The sequence below is a fragment of the Alosa sapidissima genome, chromosome 13 (assembly GCF_018492685.1).
Source record: "Alosa sapidissima isolate fAloSap1 chromosome 13, fAloSap1.pri, whole genome shotgun sequence".
In the NCBI taxonomy this organism is placed as follows: domain Eukaryota; kingdom Metazoa; phylum Chordata; class Actinopteri; order Clupeiformes; family Clupeidae; genus Alosa; species Alosa sapidissima.
Genome location: NC_055969.1, coordinates 10,398,670 through 10,418,425, shown reverse-complemented (window position 1 = coordinate 10,418,425; position 19,756 = coordinate 10,398,670). Strand labels below are relative to the sequence as shown.

The following is a 19,756-nucleotide window of genomic DNA, read 5'->3' as shown; positions in this document are numbered from 1 at the left end:
TTGTCTTCGGAACTAAAACCGTTCGCGCGTAACCGCCAATCGAAATTTGCGGCGAAGCCGCCAAACAGGAAGTGAGCTCATATCTCAGCAACCCATTGATCTATCATACCCAATCTTATCCCATGGACTCAGGACCCAATCAGGGGGACGCTCAAGAAATTTGGTGACCTTTGACCTCTAGGGGGCGCTGTAATTAAGAAACATGCCTTTTGGCCTGTAGCTGCAGTTGTGCTTAGAATTGAAACCCACTAGTGGTGTCTGGTACTACTGTTGAAGGTCCTTAGGCCAACCCAAGCCAACTTGTGATGTCATCGTAATTGATTCGGCCGCCATATTGGATTAAATCAAAAACACAAAAAAGTTTTGGCAGGTCACAAATTTCATCTGTTCCTCACCAAAATTGGCAGAGACCATCTTCAGACCATGCCTGATGAGTGCATTGCTTTCTGGAACAATTGACAGAAGCTTTGGCCTGTACCAGCCAATCAAAATTTGCGGCGAAGCCGCCAAACAGGAAGTGATTTCATATCTCAGCAACGCTTTCATGTATCAAAACCAAACTTAGTACATGTACCTCAGACCACATCGGGAGGACGCTCAAGAAATTTGGTGACATTTGACGTCTAGGGGGCTCCGTAATTGACAAAAATGCATTTTGGCCAGTAGTTGCTGATGCGCATTATTTTGCAATGGAAGTCAATGGCAGCCCATAGAACCGTCTGGTAAAAAGTTATAAAATTTTGCACACTAATTGGGGACAGTCCAATAATTCATTTCACCAAGTTTCATGCCGGCACCTCAAGCGCTCTAGCGCCACCAACAGGCCAAAGTTGGACTTGTGTTTACGGACGTAACTTTTGACCTGTTGACCCGAATGGCAAAATGAGGTATCATTGGAATCCTTGGGCCAAGCCGAGTTCAACACACCCTATGACGTCAATTGTTGACCTCTATGTTTAAATCACAGCAAGTGTGATCATATCTCAGTCAATCTTTTATTTTTGATGTGAAACTGATGACAGCGAGTTCCATCCAGTTAATTCTAATGCGTGCGTGCAAGGGTGGGGCGGGGTGGGACGGGACGGGCAGGGGCGGTTGCGGCGGTGGGCTGGCTGGGTGAGGGGGCGGCGACACTCAGCCCTGGTTCAGCCACACAAAATCAGTTATGTTTTGATGTGAAACTTGACCTTGTAACTCAGCCAATCTTGGGTTGTTTGACATGGAACTTGTTGTGACTGCTTAATGCTATATGCCTGATGCCACGGCATTGAGTTGCATGGCAAATCTGGACTTCTGGACTGCTGAACTGCCTGCTTGGCCCCCTCATTGCTGCTTGCAGCTATATTTCTATGTGTTCTTCTTATTATTATTATAACGAAACACTCATTTGCCATTGAACCATACAGTAAAAAGTTGGGAAATTTGGCACATTGATTCGGTATAGTCATATGATTAATTTCACTAAGTTTCATGTCAAGTGCTCTAGCGCCCCCAATGTGTCAGATTTTGCATTACATCTATGCGCTTAAAGTCTCAACCATACAAATTGAGGTATACTTGGAATCCTTGGATGAGACCGAACTCAACGCACCCCATGACGTCAATTTCCGCCACGTTGGATTTTCCGCCATATTGGATTTAATCAAAAACACTTAAAAGCAATCAAAGGTCATAAAGTTTGTCCGATTTTGACAAAACTTGGCGCAGATGATCGTCAGACCATGACTCACAAACGCATTGCTTTTTGGAGCCATATTCAAAACCTGTTGCCTGTCACGACCAATCAAGTTTGCCAAACAGGCCAAACAGGAAGTGAAGTAATATTTCAGTAAAGCTTTAATGTATCAAAACCAAACTCAGTACATGGGCTCAAGACCCAATAAGGAGGAGACTCAATAAATATGATGACTTTTGACCTATAGGTGGCGCTATAATGAGCAAAATTACATTTTGGCCTGTAACGGGTAATGTGTTTGAAATTAAAACTTGCTATTGGTGTCTGTTAATGTTAATGTACTAGTGGTGTCTGTGGGAGATCCTAAGGCCGACAGATGTGAATTTGTGATGTCAACGTAATTGATCCGGCTGCCATATTGGATTTAATCAAAAACACCTAAAAGTTTTCAAAGGTCACAAAGTTTATCCGATTTTCACGAAACTTGACGCAGATGAACTTCAGACCATGACTCATGAATGCATTGCTTTTTGGAGCCATATTGAAAACCTGTCGCCCGTGGTGACCAATCAAGTTTGGCGGCAGAGCCGCCAAACAGGAAGTGAAGTGATCTCAGCAACAATTTCGCGTATCAACACCAAACTCAGTACATTGTCTCAGGACCCAACAAGGAGGAGGCTCAATAAATTTGATGACTTTTGACCTATAGGTGGCGCTATAATTAGCAAAATTAGGTTTTAGCCTGTAACGGGTGATGTGTTTGGAATTAAGACTTACCAGTGGTTTCTGTTAATACTGTGGAAGGTCCTAAGTCCGACAGATGTGAATTTGTGGCGTCAACGTAATTGATCTGACTGCCATATTGGATTTAATCAAAAACACCTAAAAGTTTTCACAGGTCACAAAGTTTATCCGATTTTCATGAAACTTGACGTAGATGATCGTCAGACCATGACTCATAAATGTATTGCTCTTCGGAGCCATATATGAAACCTGTCGCCCGTGACAACCAATCAAGTTTGGCGGCAAAGCCGCCAAACAGGAAGTGAAGTGATATCTCAGCAATGCATTCACATATCAAAACCAAACTAGGTATATGCACTCAGGACCCAATCAGGAGGACGCTCAAGAAATGTGGTAAATTTTGACCACTATGTGGCGCTATAATCACAGGAAGTGGGCTCATATTTCTTCAATGCTTTCACGTATCGAAACCAAACTTGGCTCATTGACTCGGGAGCACATCCTGAGGACATACAATAATTTTAGCGACCTTTGACCACTAGGGGTGCTATAATTTGCAACACTTATCGACACCAAACTTGGTACCTGGACTCGGGACCACATCCTGAATAAGGACAATACATTTAGTGACCTTTGACCACTAGGGGCGCTATAATTAGCAAAACTTTCTCGTATCGACACCAAACTTGGTACATAGACTCGGGAACACATCCTGAAGATGCACAATATATTTAGTGACCTTTGATCACTAGGGGCGCTATAATTATCAACACTTTCTTGTATTGACACCAAACTTGATATGTGGACTTGTGACTACAACCTGAGGACGCACAATACATTTGGTGATGTTTGAGGTGTGCGTGTCTGTGGGGAGCCATTGGGGTGTGTGGTGGAGGAAGTTTATCTGTGTATATGTGTGTGTGTGGGACGGGGGGGTTAATTGGGTGTGTGTATAATGTAGCAACATTGGGTTGCCATGACAACTCCTGCTCAACTGCTTGGCCCCCACATTGCTGCTTGCAGCTATATTTATTATTATATTTGTTCAGACTTTTGTGCCTTCTTTTAAGATTCCCATGGGCAAAAAGTCTTGGAATTTGGCACACATGTGAATGTATGTGAAACAATGCTTTGGGACAAAGGGTTGGCCTCGGGTGTGACACACATAGGAAAGACACACACATAGACGCACACACACACACACACACACACACACACACAAAGAGAGAGAGAGACAGACACACACACACAGACAGACACACATACAGACATTAGTAGAAAGATAATACCAATGATATTCATGTATTAGGCTACTGTGTATTTTACAAAATCTAAGTAGGATAAAGCCAAACAAATAAGATTAATATTTCAGCACAGCAGTCAAGGCAACGGCGTAGTCATTGCGTGGAGTCGACGCAGAAGCATGAAACAGCCTTAAGGCAAACATGAAGGGGGATAATGCCCCCCCTTCCCCACCACCCCACATCCGGTAACACGAAGACAACTTTTTAGGATCACTTCTCAACTGTTGGACGATAGATCACAACATTTTCATGCTAAATTGGTCAATTTCAGATGCATCTTTGTAGCCTATGTAATTGTAGTGTAGCGCCACCTACTGAATGCCATCACAGTAAAATGTAACGTAGCAGAAAGTAATCTGAATGAACACCCTGAAACTTCTTAGGTTAATAGATATTATGATTATAATAATATCTAGACACCCAATCGGCCTGCTTTGCTGGTGCCACCACCTGGCCAAGCAGGATATGTGGCAGAAATGGGCAATACCTTAACTGATTGATCTGAAACTTCACAAAATATTGGATATCATTATTGTGATGATATTCACATATGTAATTTCCATGCCTAACATAGCGCCACCATCTGGCCAACTAGGAAGTGTATCAGAAATGTTCTTTGCTTAAAATGAATGGTCTGAAATTTCTCAGGTTAGTATATATTATGATTATGATGATACCCAATGGGCCTGCCTTGCATTGCGCCCCCACCTGGCCAAGCAAGTAAATGTGCCAGAAAATAACATGCAAAAACAAATAGCACATGCATCAAATATGTACATTTCACAAATGCACCACGTCGGTGCTTTGTTGGATTCCGTGGGTCACAGGTTGCGGCCCGCAAGTGTCGGGCCCGTCATTGCCGCTTGCGGCTATATTGTTTTTGTTTGATTTACTTACAGATAATTTTGTGTATATATCTATATTTTACTGTATGTGTATGTTTTGGAGCTTTTGGAGTCAATACTAAATTTTCTTTTTTTTGGAGAAGTGAATTGACAATACAATATGTTTTATTTTACATCATTTTGTACATAATTGTACATTCTTTTGAAGCATAAATTCCAAAAACATGTACATTGTCTTTGCAAAATTGTACCAATTAAACTGTTTCAATTCAAAACAGAAGTGTGGAAATTGAATATTAAATGACACATGATAAAAAAATAGAGTACGCACAAGCAAACTGTCACAACCCGGTCCAGAAGCCTCGTTTCCTAGCCTGTGACTTGAGTTGCCTTTGCTGCTCCGGTCCGGGTTTTCCTTCTGCCTTGGCTTTTGGTTAACTGACAAGGGAGGCGTCCAATCACCTGTGTTTGCTCTGCTACACCTGCTGCCACTCTCCTCTTCAGCCATGGCTTTTAAGCCATGCCATGTGGAACACTCTTTGCCGGAAACAGAAAACCCCTGTGACTCAGAAGGCGAAGGGGACAAAGAGGAATGGCGGCGACTGGAGGAAAGGAGCGTAGACGTTTGTCTGGTGATCGTGAGCTACAGGCGGTTGGCAACAACTGGACTGTGAATGGTCAGAGGTCAGGAAATGACGGATCAGGAAGTGAGGATGGGGAGATGGATGTTGGACGCGGGAGTTTGGATGAGTGGAAAGTAATCAATAGGAAACGGAAAACTAAAGATAGAGACGAATCAGATTATAGTGACATTGATAAAGAAATAAAAACGGTGAAAAGGAGTGAAGATGAGTTCAAGGTGTTTATCAAATTGTTACAAGAGGGGACTACTTTTAACGAGTGGAGTCCAATCCAACTAACCAAAAGTCTGCATAAAGATATTGGGGAGGTAAGGAGCGCTAAACAATTGAGGAATGGTTCTTTACTGGTAATATGTAAAAGTGATGAACAACAACAGAAAGCAATAAAGACAAATAAACTAAATGGACAGCGAGTGAAGTGTTCAATGGCATATGACAAAAACTTTGTTAGGGGTGTGATCTCTGGGATTCCTCTAAGTGAGTCAGTGGATTCAGTGAAAGAAGGAATACAAAATGTTAAAGTAAGGGAAGCAAAGCGACTTAAAACAAGAAGGAATGGAGTTATATGTGACAGTCTATCAGTACTGTTAACTTTTGACGAAGCTAAACTCCCAGGAAAAGTCTTGATTGGTTACATGAGCTATGATGTCAAGGTTTACATTCCTCCACCACTGCGGTGCTTTAAATGTCAAAGATATGGGCATGTAGCGGCGATATGCAAGGGCAAACAAAGATGTAGCAAATGTAGTGGTGAACATGAATATGGAAAGTGTGAAGAAGGGGCAAAACTAAAATGTTGCAACTGTGGAGGAGAACATAGTGCAGCATATGGAGGTTGTGAGGCTAACAAAAGAATGCAGGAGGTACAGCGAATTAAAGTAGTCCAAGGGGTTTCCTATGCAGAGGCAACTAAGAAAGTCCCAAGAGGTGTAGGTGTACCGGTAGAAACAATAAAGGATGGGACTAAAGATGTAAAGGAATGTGTAAAGTGTGATCAACTAAAAGAAGATACGTTGATTGTGAGTAAAGGTGATTTTGTGCTATTCATGGCTGAGATAATCAATTGCTCAGCACAGACCACTAGTAGAACTGAAAGAATTAAAATAATTGTAAAGTCAGCTGAAAAATACCTGGATGCAAAGGGAATGCCTTGGGAAAGAGTAAGAGATATTCTTAATGATGAAACACAACAATCACAGTCATGGAGTGGGCCTGTATAATGGTTTTAATTATACTTCAGTGGAATGCTAGGAGTTTAATTGCAAACGGCCAAGAATTCAAAAAATATGTTGAACATTTACAAGAGAAACCTAATATTATTTGTATACAAGAAACCTGGCTAGTGCCTAGGTTGGATTTTGTAATAAAGGGGTATGACTCTATAAGAAGGGATAGGGAAATAGGTAAAGGAGGAGGAGTTGTAATTTTTATACAAAGGGGACTTCAGTATAGAGAGGTAAAGAGGGGGAATGACTTGGAATACATTGCTACAGAAGTATGGACAAATGAAGATAATGTGACAATTATAAACTTTTATAACCCATGTAGACAAGTGGAGATAAGGCAACTGGAGGATATTTGGAAGGATTTGACAGGGAGAATTATCTGGTGTGGGGATTTTAATGCACATAGTACATTATGGGGAGAGAGGGATGATGGGAATGGAAATGTAGTCGAAGAATTTATGGAAGAGAAAGAGTTAGTATGTTTGAATGATGGATCTGGGACTAGAATAGATGTGGCAAGGGGTACAGAGTCAGCAATAGATCTAACTATTGTCACAAAAACCATTGCAGATAGATGTGACTGGGAGGTAGTGAGGGAAAGCACAGTAGGAAGTGATCATTATCCTATTAGAATTCAGATAGGAGTGGAATTAAGAAATGAACATGACATAAGAGAAGAGAGATGGATTTTAGGAAAAGCAGATTGGGGTAAGTATAGAGAAGTAAGTGATGAATTGTTACTATCTATTGATAAAAATCAGGATATTGAGAAGTTGTGTAATGAAATTGGCAGTGGAATAATTGTTGCAGCAGGAGTATCAATCCCAAAAACTAAGCCTAAGACGTTAACTAAAATAGTGCCATGGTGGTCTACAGAGTGTAAGGAAGCAATTAAAGGTAGAAATAGAGCGTTTAAAGTCTTAAAAAGAACACATAATTTTCAGAATTTAGTTCAATATAAAAGATCTCAGGCAATAGAGAGAACAATTTAAAAACAATAAGACAAGCTAAAAAAGATCATTGGAAAAAGTTCTGTGACTCTATTGGTCGAACTACTCCAGTGGAGAGAGTTTGGAATATGATTAAAAAAATGAAAGGGAATGGAAGGGAATATGGATACCCAGTGTTGGTTGAGGGGCAAAGAACGATCACCAATAATAAGGAAAAAGCAGAGGTTATGGCTAAAACATTAGCCAAGGTGCACAGCTCAGGGAATTTAAATCAAGAAGAAAAAAGAGGTAGAGAAGTTACAATTGGAAAATATTGCAATGTGTTTGACATTGAGGATAGGGAAGAAGGGGTATTGGATGTGTTATTTACGAAATCTGAACTCAATAAGGCATTAAGTAAATTAGGTAAGTCATCTCCAGGGATGGATAAAATCTGCTATTCCATGTTGGAGAACTTAAGTGATAAGGGGAAGGAAGTTTTGTTAAGTCTATATAATAAAGTATGGATAGATGGCTGTATTCCTAGAACATGGAAGGAGTCTATAATTATTCCTATTAGGAAACCTGGGAAAGATCCTAAAATAGCAATTAACTATAGACCTATTGCATTAACATCCCAGATGGGAAAAACTATGGAAAGGATGATTAATGACAGGCTTACATATTGGGTTGAAACGAAAGGATTAATGAGTCATTATCAAAGTGGATTCAGGAAAGGTAGAGGCACCATGGATCCCATTGTATGCCTTGAAGATACAATAAGGAAGGCTCAAGTGAACAAAGAAAATGTAGTGGCAGTGTTTTTTGACATTGAGAAGGCATATGATATGTTGTGGAAAGAAGGTATACTGATAAAGGTTAAAATATTGGGAATAAAGGGACGGATGTTCCAATGGATTAAAGGGTTTTTGTCTAATAGAACAATTCAAATTAAAATAAATGGAGAATTAAGTGAGCAATACAGTGAGTATTGTTAGTCCACTATTATTTTCAATAATGATTGATGATATTTTTAAAGACATACAAAATTCAGTTGGGGTGGCATTGTTTGCAGATGATGGAGCAATGTGGAAAAAAGGAAGAAATATAGGTTTTGTGGTGGGTAAGATGCAACAGGCAGTGAACAGAGTCCAAGAATGGGCCCTTCAATGGGGGTTTAGGATCTCAATAGATAAAACAAAGACGTTATTCTTCTCTAGGAAGAAAATAAATGTAGATGTTAAAATCAAATTATCTGGGGCAGATTTAGAAAGAGTGGAATTCTTCAAATATTTAGGAATGTGGTTTGACAAACGATTAACTTGGACAATGCATATACAAAAAAATATTGAGAAATGCAAGAAAGTGTTGAATGTGATGAGGTGTCTGCGTGGAGTTGAATGGGGAGCAAGTAGACCTGCTTTAAAAGCCATTTATACAGGGCTGATGAGATCTGTATTTGACTATGGGTGTGTAGTGTATGGGTCTGCTGCTAAAACATCACTTAAGAAACTAGATGTAATTCAGAACCAAGGTTTGAAGCTATGCTGTGGGGCAATTAAGACCACACCAGTGGCAGCAGTCCAGGTAGAGATGGGAGAGATGCCTCTCTATCTTAGAAGAGACCAGCTGTCTCTTGTGTATTGGACAAATCTAAGGGGTCATAGTGAAAAACACATGAGTCAATCAGTCTTATGGCAGTGTCAAGAGAGAGAGAGAGTTACCTTATTAAAAGTTTTGGTTGGACAATAAAACAAAAGGTAATAAATATGGGAATCAGTGCTCTTGAAATAAGCCCTACAGTGGCATATCCTGTTGTTCCTCCTTGGCTGATGTCAGAGGCTCCAGTAGACTTGGGCTTATTAGAGGAAAAGAAGGATGTTGAAGTGGATCATTACAGGGTCCAGAGTTACATTGCGAGCAAATATAAAGAAGCAGCCATTTTATATACTGATGCATCTAAGCAGACTGATAAGAAAATGGGAGTTGCTTATGTTATTCCTCAATTAAACATTGAATCTGGAAAGAGAATCAATGATGATTTAGCTGTATACACAGCAGAAATTATAGGAATATGGATGGCCTTATTGTGGGTAGAGAGCAATAGACCTAAGCAAGCTGTGATTGCGTCAGACTCTAGCTCAGCTTTAATAAGCCTTAAACGTTGTCACTCTGAGTCTAGACAGGACATAGTATATGAAGTAATGCAATTAGCCAACAATCTGCTTAAGTCTGGTATTAGTACTACATTTATATGGGTACCAGCTCATATAGGTGTAGGAGGTAATGAATTAGCAGATAAATGTGCAAAGAAAGCAGCAGGGAAGTCTGATATAGAGTTGAATATTAAATACAGCAAAGCTGAAGTCAAAAGTATAATCAAAGCTAAAATAAATGAAAAATGGCAATTTGTATGGGATAACGAACAGTCTGGAAGACACCTGCATAGTATTCAAGGAAAGGTGGGGAGGAGCAGGAATACATGCAGAAGCAAGCAAGAAGAAGATGTGGTGTCCAGAATGAGGCTAGGACATACAGGACTAAACAGAACATTAGTTACCATGAAAAAGCATGTTGATGGAATGTGTGAATATTGTAATAGTCAAGAGACCATAGAGCATGTAATTATGTTTTGTCCTGAGTACCATCAAGCCAGACAAAGATTGATCTCACAACTTGGTGAAATCCAGATGATATGAATGATATACTGCAAAGAGAATCAGGTGAAATTTGTTTTTCCTTTTTGTTTTCTTTTTTGAAGGTAACTGGGTTATTTAAAAGAATTTAGGAAAGTGTAGGATGACCATTTGATCCACACTCCAGTCCAGATGGTGGCGGTAATGCACCAAAAAGCTGGTTGCCAACCGCCATATAAAAAAGAAGAAGAAGAAGAAGAAGAAGAAGAAGAAGAAGAAGAAGAAGAAGAAGAAGAAGAAGAAGAAGAAGAAGAAGAAGAAGAAGAAGAAGAAGAAGAAGAAGACGACGACTCTTTGCCAGATCGTCACGTCTTTCAGTGTGGATTCTTGCGTTGTCTCATGTTCTTGCTGGATTTACTGGTTTTTGACCAAGGATTGTTTTTGGACTTTGTGATTTTGCCTGAACCTTTTTGGAAACCTTTGCTTGCTCTTTGTTACCGACCTCTGCCTGTTCTGACACGTGAGTCTTGCCTAGTTTTTTTGCTTAACTGTCTGCGGCCTACCTGTGTACCGACTACCGAACTCTGCCTGTTTTTTGCCACTCTGGAGATCTGCTTGAGCCCTGCCTGTACTGCTGCCTGTGCTTTTTTCGCCTACTAAGTTGACTCTGCCTACCAAGTGGTTTTGCCTGGCTGCCTATTTTTTGTGTTCTTCAACATTAAACCTAATTGACCTTTAATCAGCTTCTGAGTCTGCTTGTGGTTCCACAGTCCCTTACCTGGCCTCACCGGCCCTGACACAAACTGCAGGTAAACGGGCAATACTACAAGATAAAATGCTTCAGGTAAGGAGCTATGGAGTTGGCAATTAGTCATTAGTGATTAGTTAATTAGTAGAGTAAATGGGGCTCTCGCTGAACTGAAAAGCTGCAAGTGCATGTGTGAAGGGTTAGCTGTGATTGTCCTCAGCCTTTTCTTCATCCTAGATGAGTAAAGGTCTTTAAGAGTGGGGAGCCAGGAGTTTCCAGCTCTTTTAGCCTCATCTTCTGACCAGGAAGGAAGTAGGAAGATGAGGTATTGGACTTTCCTCCCAGTCAGAGCCAGTGCAGTGAATGACTAAAGCACCATGTGGTGTTTGTAGTGACAAGCCTATGACACCTTGTACTCACATTTGGTGGCATCTCTGGCTAAGCAATGGATTCCTCTCCAGGGTATTAAATCAAATCAGGCAATCCATAGCATATGAAAAGTCCTGCAATATTCATTAAAGACATGATCTTGAGGCACACGTTCACATCTGTGGCCTGATCATGCATTTCATACAGATCATAGGTAACGTGTCAATCAACTAATGATAATACACCAACAGTAGAAATTATGTGACTTTTTTTATAGGTTTCTGCTACGTCTGTTCATAATAAGGAATCTTGATTAAACCTAGAGTTTAAATGTACATGAATTTTAATGTTATGTTTCTTGGGGGAAATCATTGAAAGTAAGTATTTGAATGTATTTCCAAAGAATGTATTTGAAGATCAATGCAAAGAATGTCTTAGGTCGGTGTGGTTCAGTTTTTTTCTGGATGATTTACAATGTCTGCATGACTTAACACGTAGCGTAGGTGATGAAAAATATGCAGACAGACCATAAAGGAAGTGACTGACAAGCAATCAAGTCAATAACCAGTTGGGGTACTGAACTATTCAAATCCTCACCTGCTATTACTTAGATGTCATGTGGTTTTGCACATCATTCCCGGTGGTGAAGTGTTTTCAATTCTTTAGTTTTGATTGCTCGTGGTGTTATTTTCCACAGTAAAATCTAAACTTAAACAGTGTCTTGAGCTCAATATGAACAAAGCCAGGAGAACCGAGGGAGACCGCAACAGAGCATTGCTGGTGTCTGCTATAAAGTTTTACCCTGGAGTAGACCTGTCCAGTCGGCCAGGAGCTGCTCAAGATACCAAGCGGCTCCACAGAGTGCTCAGCCGACTTGGCTTTAAAGTGGAATTTCACAATGACCTAACAGCAGAGGAGATCTACACTTTATTCAAAGCAGGTATGTTCTGCAGAATTGTGACTACTTGTAAGTCAAATTTGAATTGGTTTAACTGTCATTTAAATGGGTGACTTTCTGCAGGGATAGGATGAATTGGATGTTAATTTGTCTTTTGTTTTCATGAGGGTCATTCTACGTCAGTTCAACCAGGGCCCACGCACTTAGAAATACAAATACAAAACATATTAATGTCAATGGTGCATTTTGCCCATGTTCAGGGTGGAAAGTGAAAGAAAGATTTGCATAAGACAAGTCAAATTGGTGTTTTTGAAAAGAAAAGATCATGGAGAATAAAGAAAAAAATATTTTAAAAATCTTTGTATATTCCCACAAGGTGTTTGGGTGCTCTGAAAATGACTTTGAGGGACCGCTATGACCATGCAGGATTATCCAGACCAAACGTGACTATTTTGCTACATACTGGACTATTTATGTACCAGCATGCAAAATTTGATCCTTCTACATGGTTTAGTTCTTGCACAGTGGGCTTGTGAACTTTGACCAAAAAAAGAGGCCGAACAAAATCGACACCCCCCCCTCCCCCTGTAAAACTGGCTGTATCTTGGAAAGTATTGATCTTGCATAAGAGTAATTTTACAGTGTGTCTCCTGGGTAACATAGGTACACCTGGTAATTTTTTCAGAATTGTTTGAGACCTAAGTGCGTGGGCCCTGGTTGAATTGACGTGGAATGACCCATGAGTTGTACTCAGAGGCGTATCAAGCTTTTTAAAAGTGTGGGGGTTGTGGGATAGGGAAACAATCCGACCAAATTATAAATGACTCCCTACAGGGACGTTGTAAGTATTTTCTGAGAGGGGTGCGGACTATATTGGCAGGTATCCGGGAGTTTCTCCCCAGAAACTTTTTTGAAATTCTGATTGCTAAATAAATACACCATTTTAATGCAGTTTGGGAGGGACAGAACAAGCAGCGCCCCTCATTTGTGTGGCTCATGTGACATGTAGGCCTACATTATCTACCTGCTATCACTTCACTATTTGACACTACCCTACATGGAGACATCTCATGTTATAAATAAAGTCATTTCAGAAATTATGTTTTGTGCATATGGTTAGCAGGCTACAATAAATTGCCTAACAGACAACAGCCTAATTTCGAGGTATCACTGGACTATTAATATAATACCTATGTATAAATGTAAAGGACACAGAATAATGACGGAACTGTAAGCTCAAATTCAAAAACGTTTTAAGTCTACCCAAACATATGCAAAGGGAATATAAATAAATTGTGTTGCATATAGTCAGCTTAATTAATGTCAGTTTAAAGATTATGATTAGCAGTTTCTATGCTGTTTTCAATAATAGTTACAGGAAGCCACGTTGTTTAAACTAGTGTTGTAGCCCACGTTACCTTTCACTTGCTGCAGGGACGCACACATTGCATGAGCGCTCAAGCGTTCTTTGAGTTCTACATGCTGGAAATCCTAGTTCTCAGATGTAGAACTCCAATGTGTCTTGACGCCGCTGTTTGTAAAATCAAAATAAAATGTTCTAAATGGAACGCGATCGTATTTAAGACATTGAGATCTCCAGTAGATGTAGAACGACACACATTGACAGTGAAATGCCGCCGACGTTTGTAAGATCAAATAAGATGTTCTAAATGGAACGCGATGTAAGCTGTTCAGATCTTTTCCAAGCGTCTTGGAGACGTATATGTGCTGGCCTGGCTGGGCTATGTCTATATAGTTGATGACACCAAATTAATAAGAAGGCTATTTCTGATTGGGGAAACTTTTAGCCTATCTTTCTTTCCGTCCGCTGTTCCATACCATTCAATCTTGCTGCAAATCGAAGCACCAGGCATAACTTCATTTCGCGGCTACGTGGACCAGTAAGCTAATTGTTGAGGAGGCCCAGTTTGAGAAGCTGCAGGTCATAGACAGAGAATAATGAGAACAGTAGCCAAGGGCCTTGGTGCGCGCACCCCCGCTTTGACTTTGACTTGTGCATTTCTACATTGTGACAAACTGTCAGACAGTGAATTTTGGTTTACTAATAATGTGGTAACAATTATCATTTCAATTCTACCTCAAATCTGATCACTGCAGACTTTTATAATGCAGACTCAAGCAGCCTTGAAAGACGCACACTTTGAATTTGATCAGAGCGGCTCGGGTTATTCACTGACGCTAACTTGATGTGATTGGCTGAATGACCGTTCAATCAAATCAACAGACCTATTTGTGTCTCTGTGTGTGCGTTATCAGAGCCCACCCTTATTAGGCATACGGTTCCAACTCTTTACGTGAGCGTTTATTTCCATATTTTACTTTCGTTTTAATCTGACAAAGTGTGGGGGATAGAATCGTGTTCCAGGAAAAGTGTGTAGGCTACGTTATAACACCCACGCTTGCTACGCCCTGTACTCAATTAATGTTAACTTGCATCGAGGATGCAGGCTTTTAGAAAATTCTAGGTGGTTGAATTTTCTTTCCCTTAATGTTAGAGGATAAAATATCAATCGTTTACTTGGTTCACCAATATGCAATGTAGGACCATGAATTTACATGGTATGGAGGAATTTCAACTGTTAACTTGAGGTTAGGCTTTTCAAGAATATATAGTGTAGGTGGTTGAATTACCTTTCCACTTAATTCATCTATACAATACAGAACTATGGATTACAGGTCATGATGCAGCAAAATATGGAGGGAGGTTGCACATGTCTCAATTCATGTTAAATTACAATGTAAGGCTTACATGCTATGAATGACACACGTTTTGACCAGAGACGACGCTAAAGGTGAATATTACTGGATCAGCAGGTAAGACGGTGAGAGTGCCACTCACATGAACAACTTGGACATCACAATAAATAAGGGTACGATACCTATAAATAAATCTGCACTGATAAGAGGTTTAATTGACAAATCAATTTCGTTTGTGTAGTAGGCCATCATCCAGAAACTACAACAGTCTTTCTAAGCAGCCCATCAGTGGTTCTCAAAGCTGCTGTAACCTAATGGTTGTGCTTTAGGATTAGTGAGTCTGGCCATGCGAGTGGCACTCTCACGTCCCGTCTTACCTGCTGATCCAATATTCACCTTTAGCTTCGTCTCTGGTCAAAACGTGTGTCATATTCATAGCATGCAAGCCTTGTCTGCATTAGATTCATGGCCGGATTATCATGACCACGGGCCCTGGGCACAAAATCGCAGTGGGCGCCCCCTCCTCCCACCCGGCTGCCCGTTAGTGTTTGTTTGTTTCACGCACGCAGTGTGTGGTTTGGATGAGCCAGCCGTGCAGCTTGCCTGTCTTCAGCTTAAAGTTTCTGTCAAATTGTGTGAAAAACGTCCAATTACTTTATTTTATATTTGTAGTATTTTAAGAGTGACCACATGTGACTTTGAAGTTTGACCTCACACCATTGAGTACCTAATCAGTTCATCAGACCCTTATAATAAAATAAGTATGCAAGTTTGATGAAGGTCCTTCAACCAGCATTGGAGATGTTGGAAAATATCATAATGTGTTAACACATGATTTTGTCGTATTGATTTCAGCGTAGTTAATTGAAAGCTCTGTCATTTCTGTGAAGGATTGGAGTTGTAGGAACCTGATCTTCTTAATCAAAGAGTTCCAATATGCCTTCACTATATTTGCTTCCACATTCAAGCCAAATCACCTCAGACTTGGAATGCACACCTGAAATGCCTGGTATTGCGCTATGTAGTTTTGTCGGAGGTAGGGATGGGCAGTATTTATGAATACTTATTTCATATTTCAAATACAAAATAGTATTCTATAATTTGTACTTTATTGGGCTGAAGTAAAATGGCTGTATCAATATACTTTATAGGTGTGTGTTTTTGTAGTTTACAAATACTGCCCAATATTTGTGGTAAAACCAATGTGATAACATCATAAAAGTGCAAAACAGTGAATGTTGCCTCTGACTGGTGCTGACTTAAGTTGCCCAGACTTGTTGTGATCAGAATATTAAGATTCAGAAACACTCTAACCCACTCACTCAACCACATGGCTACTTACTTGCACCCAGACTTATATGTTTGCCTGTTTTAGTATAGAAATTTGAAACAACTTTGACAGTCATGTGTGTCCTCCACAGGTGATGATATAGAGGGCGCCTTTCTGAGCCAGGTTACTGGGCAATATTTCTGAGTATTGTTGTTCTGGCACGGTCTCTTTGATATTGGGCAATTTCCTTTTCTTGACACTTTAATCATCAGTTGGCAAATTAACATGATCATCCAATCGGAACACATGGAACCGGTTATGTGGTTGCCCTGCAACATTGCTCTACTTAAACTGTGAAGCCAAAGACAAATTTCCACTTTTGTGGACAATAAATATTATTATTATTATTATTATTATTATTATTATTATTATTATTATTAAAGCAACACAATAGAAAAATAAATGTATGCTACTTCGCATCAATATAACACCATTTAGCGCAGATGGTACCCAATTAGTGCATTCTGGGCATGCATTGACAATGTCAGAGACTTCATTCTCTGTATTATGTCAGTGTATCATGAGTTTCAATTTAAATTTATTGTGCTTATAGAGCGGCAAAACATTACATATGTATCATGGCGCTTTACAGAGTGTAGACAATCAGAGAAAAAAAAGGAAGAAAAGAAGGCCCATGGGTAACAGGGGCGAGGAAAAACTCCCTAGAATTGGAGATGCATATAGGAAGAAACCTCGAGCAGATCCACGACTCCAGGGCGTGACCCATCTGCCTAGGGTCAAATACAGGACAGTAAGGTCTGTATACATGACAAATGCATATGATAGTCAGGTGTAGAGAATAGGACATGGTGTTTAAAGCCACCTGAGGTGAAAGTTACAAGAGGTGGGATGATTATGTATCCGTTATGATAATGCATTAATCCTAATTTAGTGACAGAAAGTTCAAATAGTCCAGCGTTGGAATTGTCCAGGGGAAAGGAGTTGTCAAGGGGCATGTGGTGGGTCGGCAAACGGGCCAGGAATCCGGGCAGAGTTGTCATAGGCAGGTGCTAGGCTGTACAGGCCAGGAATCCAGATAGGGGTAGTTAATAGAACTGCATTGGGTTGCTTTAAGTCCCCATTTTGTGGCTCTAAATAGGTGTGGTGGTTAGTTTGTACAGTTCAAGTTCAGTTGTGACTTTTTGAGTACATCTCTGATACAGTATTTAGACTATGAGAAGTAACCGGCATGTATAAGCATAATTGATCTGTTGACTGTTTGCAGATTTATGGCATGTCTAGGCAGAGAAAAGCTGCATGCTCTCAAATGCTGTCCACTTAGTCAACAGAGTCGGTGTACTGATGAAGGAATGGATTAAATAGACAGATATGGAAGGTTTTACGTGATTTCATGCTCCCTTTAAAAAGTATATTTAGTATTTTCAAAGTACAAAATTACAGTATATTTTGATATGGTGTGGCTACTGTATTAGTTTATTTTTATACACTTCAAATTAGGGTATCTGATATTTTATTCTAAAATTCATTTTGATATATTTTTGCCCATCCCTGGTCACAGATAGGAGCATGACATTTTTTGTCGGTTTAAGACAAATTGCATACCCCCTTAAAACTAAACGTGTATCCATATGTTGAAATTGCTAAAAATGGGAATTCATATATCATGTTACTTTAAGCACCTCTACAAATCAATCATATGCTCAACCTTTGGCACATGTGCTACATGCAATTTATTATTCTCCACAGAGAGCAGTAAGCCTGTTGACAACTGTTTCATTGGCATTATTTCAACTCATGGAGAGGAAGGCGTGGTGTTTGGGGCAGATGGCAATCGCGTGATACTCTCACAGATCTCTGGATTTTTTGATAACCCCACCATGGTTGATGAGACAAAGCTTTTTTTTGTGCAGGTAAGATGTCACTTCACTAATGAAATGAATTCAAGAATATTACCTGTGCCAGTGACCGCATGCTCCAGTAAATATGCGACAGTGTCACAATATGGCAGTTTAAAAAAATGATGTACCATAAGAGGTAGCTGTCTCCTCTCAGTCTGAATATGTTCTATGTTTTAATCTGATTGATCCTGTCTCTGTAGGCATGTCGAGGTCATGAGTTAGACAGTGGAGTCGAAATAGAGACGGACTCAGCCTCTGTTTCAGATGAAGATGATAATCTCTCAGACTGTCTCTCCATTCCTATCAACACAGCTGTCATGTATGCAACAGCTCCAGGTAACTTGGTCCTTTGGTCTTTTGGCCACTCTAGGCAGGAGAGGACTGGCAACAAAAAGCAGCCCAGGAAATAGGTTATAGTAGCCTATTGTTCATGTTATTATTTATTATTATTCATCATTAAGGTTTTTCCACTGTTTGTGTACCCAGAAAATAAAAAATCACAATTGGGCACAGTCACTACAGTGTCTTCTTCATCCAACCTTTCCTTGTCTGTTCACCTGCTTGTTAGCAATATAGCCTATGAGACATTTGGTCTATCTGACATGCTGTATCCATTAAATTCAAAATTAATATTCTATTAGGAAAATAACCCATATGATGTATTACGCAACATGGGCTACTTGCAATTCATATGCACTGATGTGGAATAGTACCCTAGGTAGTTTGTTATGACACATAATATTAGTGAGACTATTTGACATAAGTCCAGCCCCATGCAGGTAGTCCGTTGTGGAAAAAGAGGAAACTTTTCAATCATTGTATTATGTTCATATTGGTCTGCAGGTTACAGTGCCTTTAGGAAACGATCAGGCTCAGTCTTCATCCAGACTCTCTGCGAACTTCTGGAAAAGGACGGAGGTTGTGACCTGGAGATAACTCGTCTCATGACGCGGCTGAATTACCAGATCGCTTACCACTTCCAGGCAAGTGGAGGTGACCTGGAAGGGAAGAAAGAGACGCCATGCTTTGCTACTCGCCTCACCAAAGAGGTGTACCCCTTCAGAGACTGATAGACACTGGAGCACTGAGTGCGAAACTTGGAGGAGGATTCTCCTGGGTTTATAATTCTTTTAACCACAGGGGGACTCTGATCAGTTACTTTGCCTCGTGGAGGTGTGGGCCTATTGTGGGTGTACGGTCACGTCACCGCCGTCTCTCTCTTATCTGCACCATTTGTCTCTGTCCACACACATTCAAACTAAATCCCTGTGGACAAATGTTTTTCACAAGTGCACAACATATTTCTGCAGGTATGCATTTTTTTTGCACACAGAGAAATTAATTCCACAGCTATAAAACGGTTCTACACTTGTGCAAATCATATCCTCGAAGACAAAACTCTATTACACATGTGAATATCTTTTCACAGGCACAATCTTTATGGCGTTGTTTTGATTTCATATTAAACGGTTCACTTATCTATTACAGGACTATGTACAGGTCAGGGTGCACCAAAGCATGTTACATCACATCTGAGGCTATAGGCCTTTAGAAAATATAAAGTTTGTGCTGTATAATTTGTTTTCCCTTGATGGTACAATCCAAAATGTATCAGCCGTACACTTTGTTCACCTTTCTAAAATACATGATTATGTGCAGGTCATGATGTAACATGAGTTTAGATATGTCCCAGCTTGATACTTTTTTTGCATCACATCTAGAGGGTATATGCTTTTACAGTGTAGGCTATTTAATTTATTTCCCCTTAATGTATTGGCCAAAATGTGTCAGTCAATATGTATCACCTAGTTCACCTATATCCAGTACAAGACTA

The 19,756-nt window shown here is 40.1% G+C and overlaps 1 protein-coding gene across 1 annotated transcript; it reads left to right on the top strand.

The window, feature by feature from the left end:
* Window positions 1-5,160: 5,160 nt before the first annotated feature.
* LOC121680481 (caspase-3-like) lies at window positions 5,161-18,992 on the top strand. Its single transcript, XM_042059882.1, has 6 exons — window positions 5,161-5,308; window positions 10,744-10,809; window positions 11,815-12,057; window positions 17,771-17,934; window positions 18,123-18,258; window positions 18,766-18,992. Exons 1-6 carry the CDS (start codon window positions 5,161-5,163, stop codon window positions 18,990-18,992), a joined length of 984 nt encoding a protein of 327 aa, XP_041915816.1.
* The last annotated feature ends 764 nt before the right edge of the window (window positions 18,993-19,756 follow it).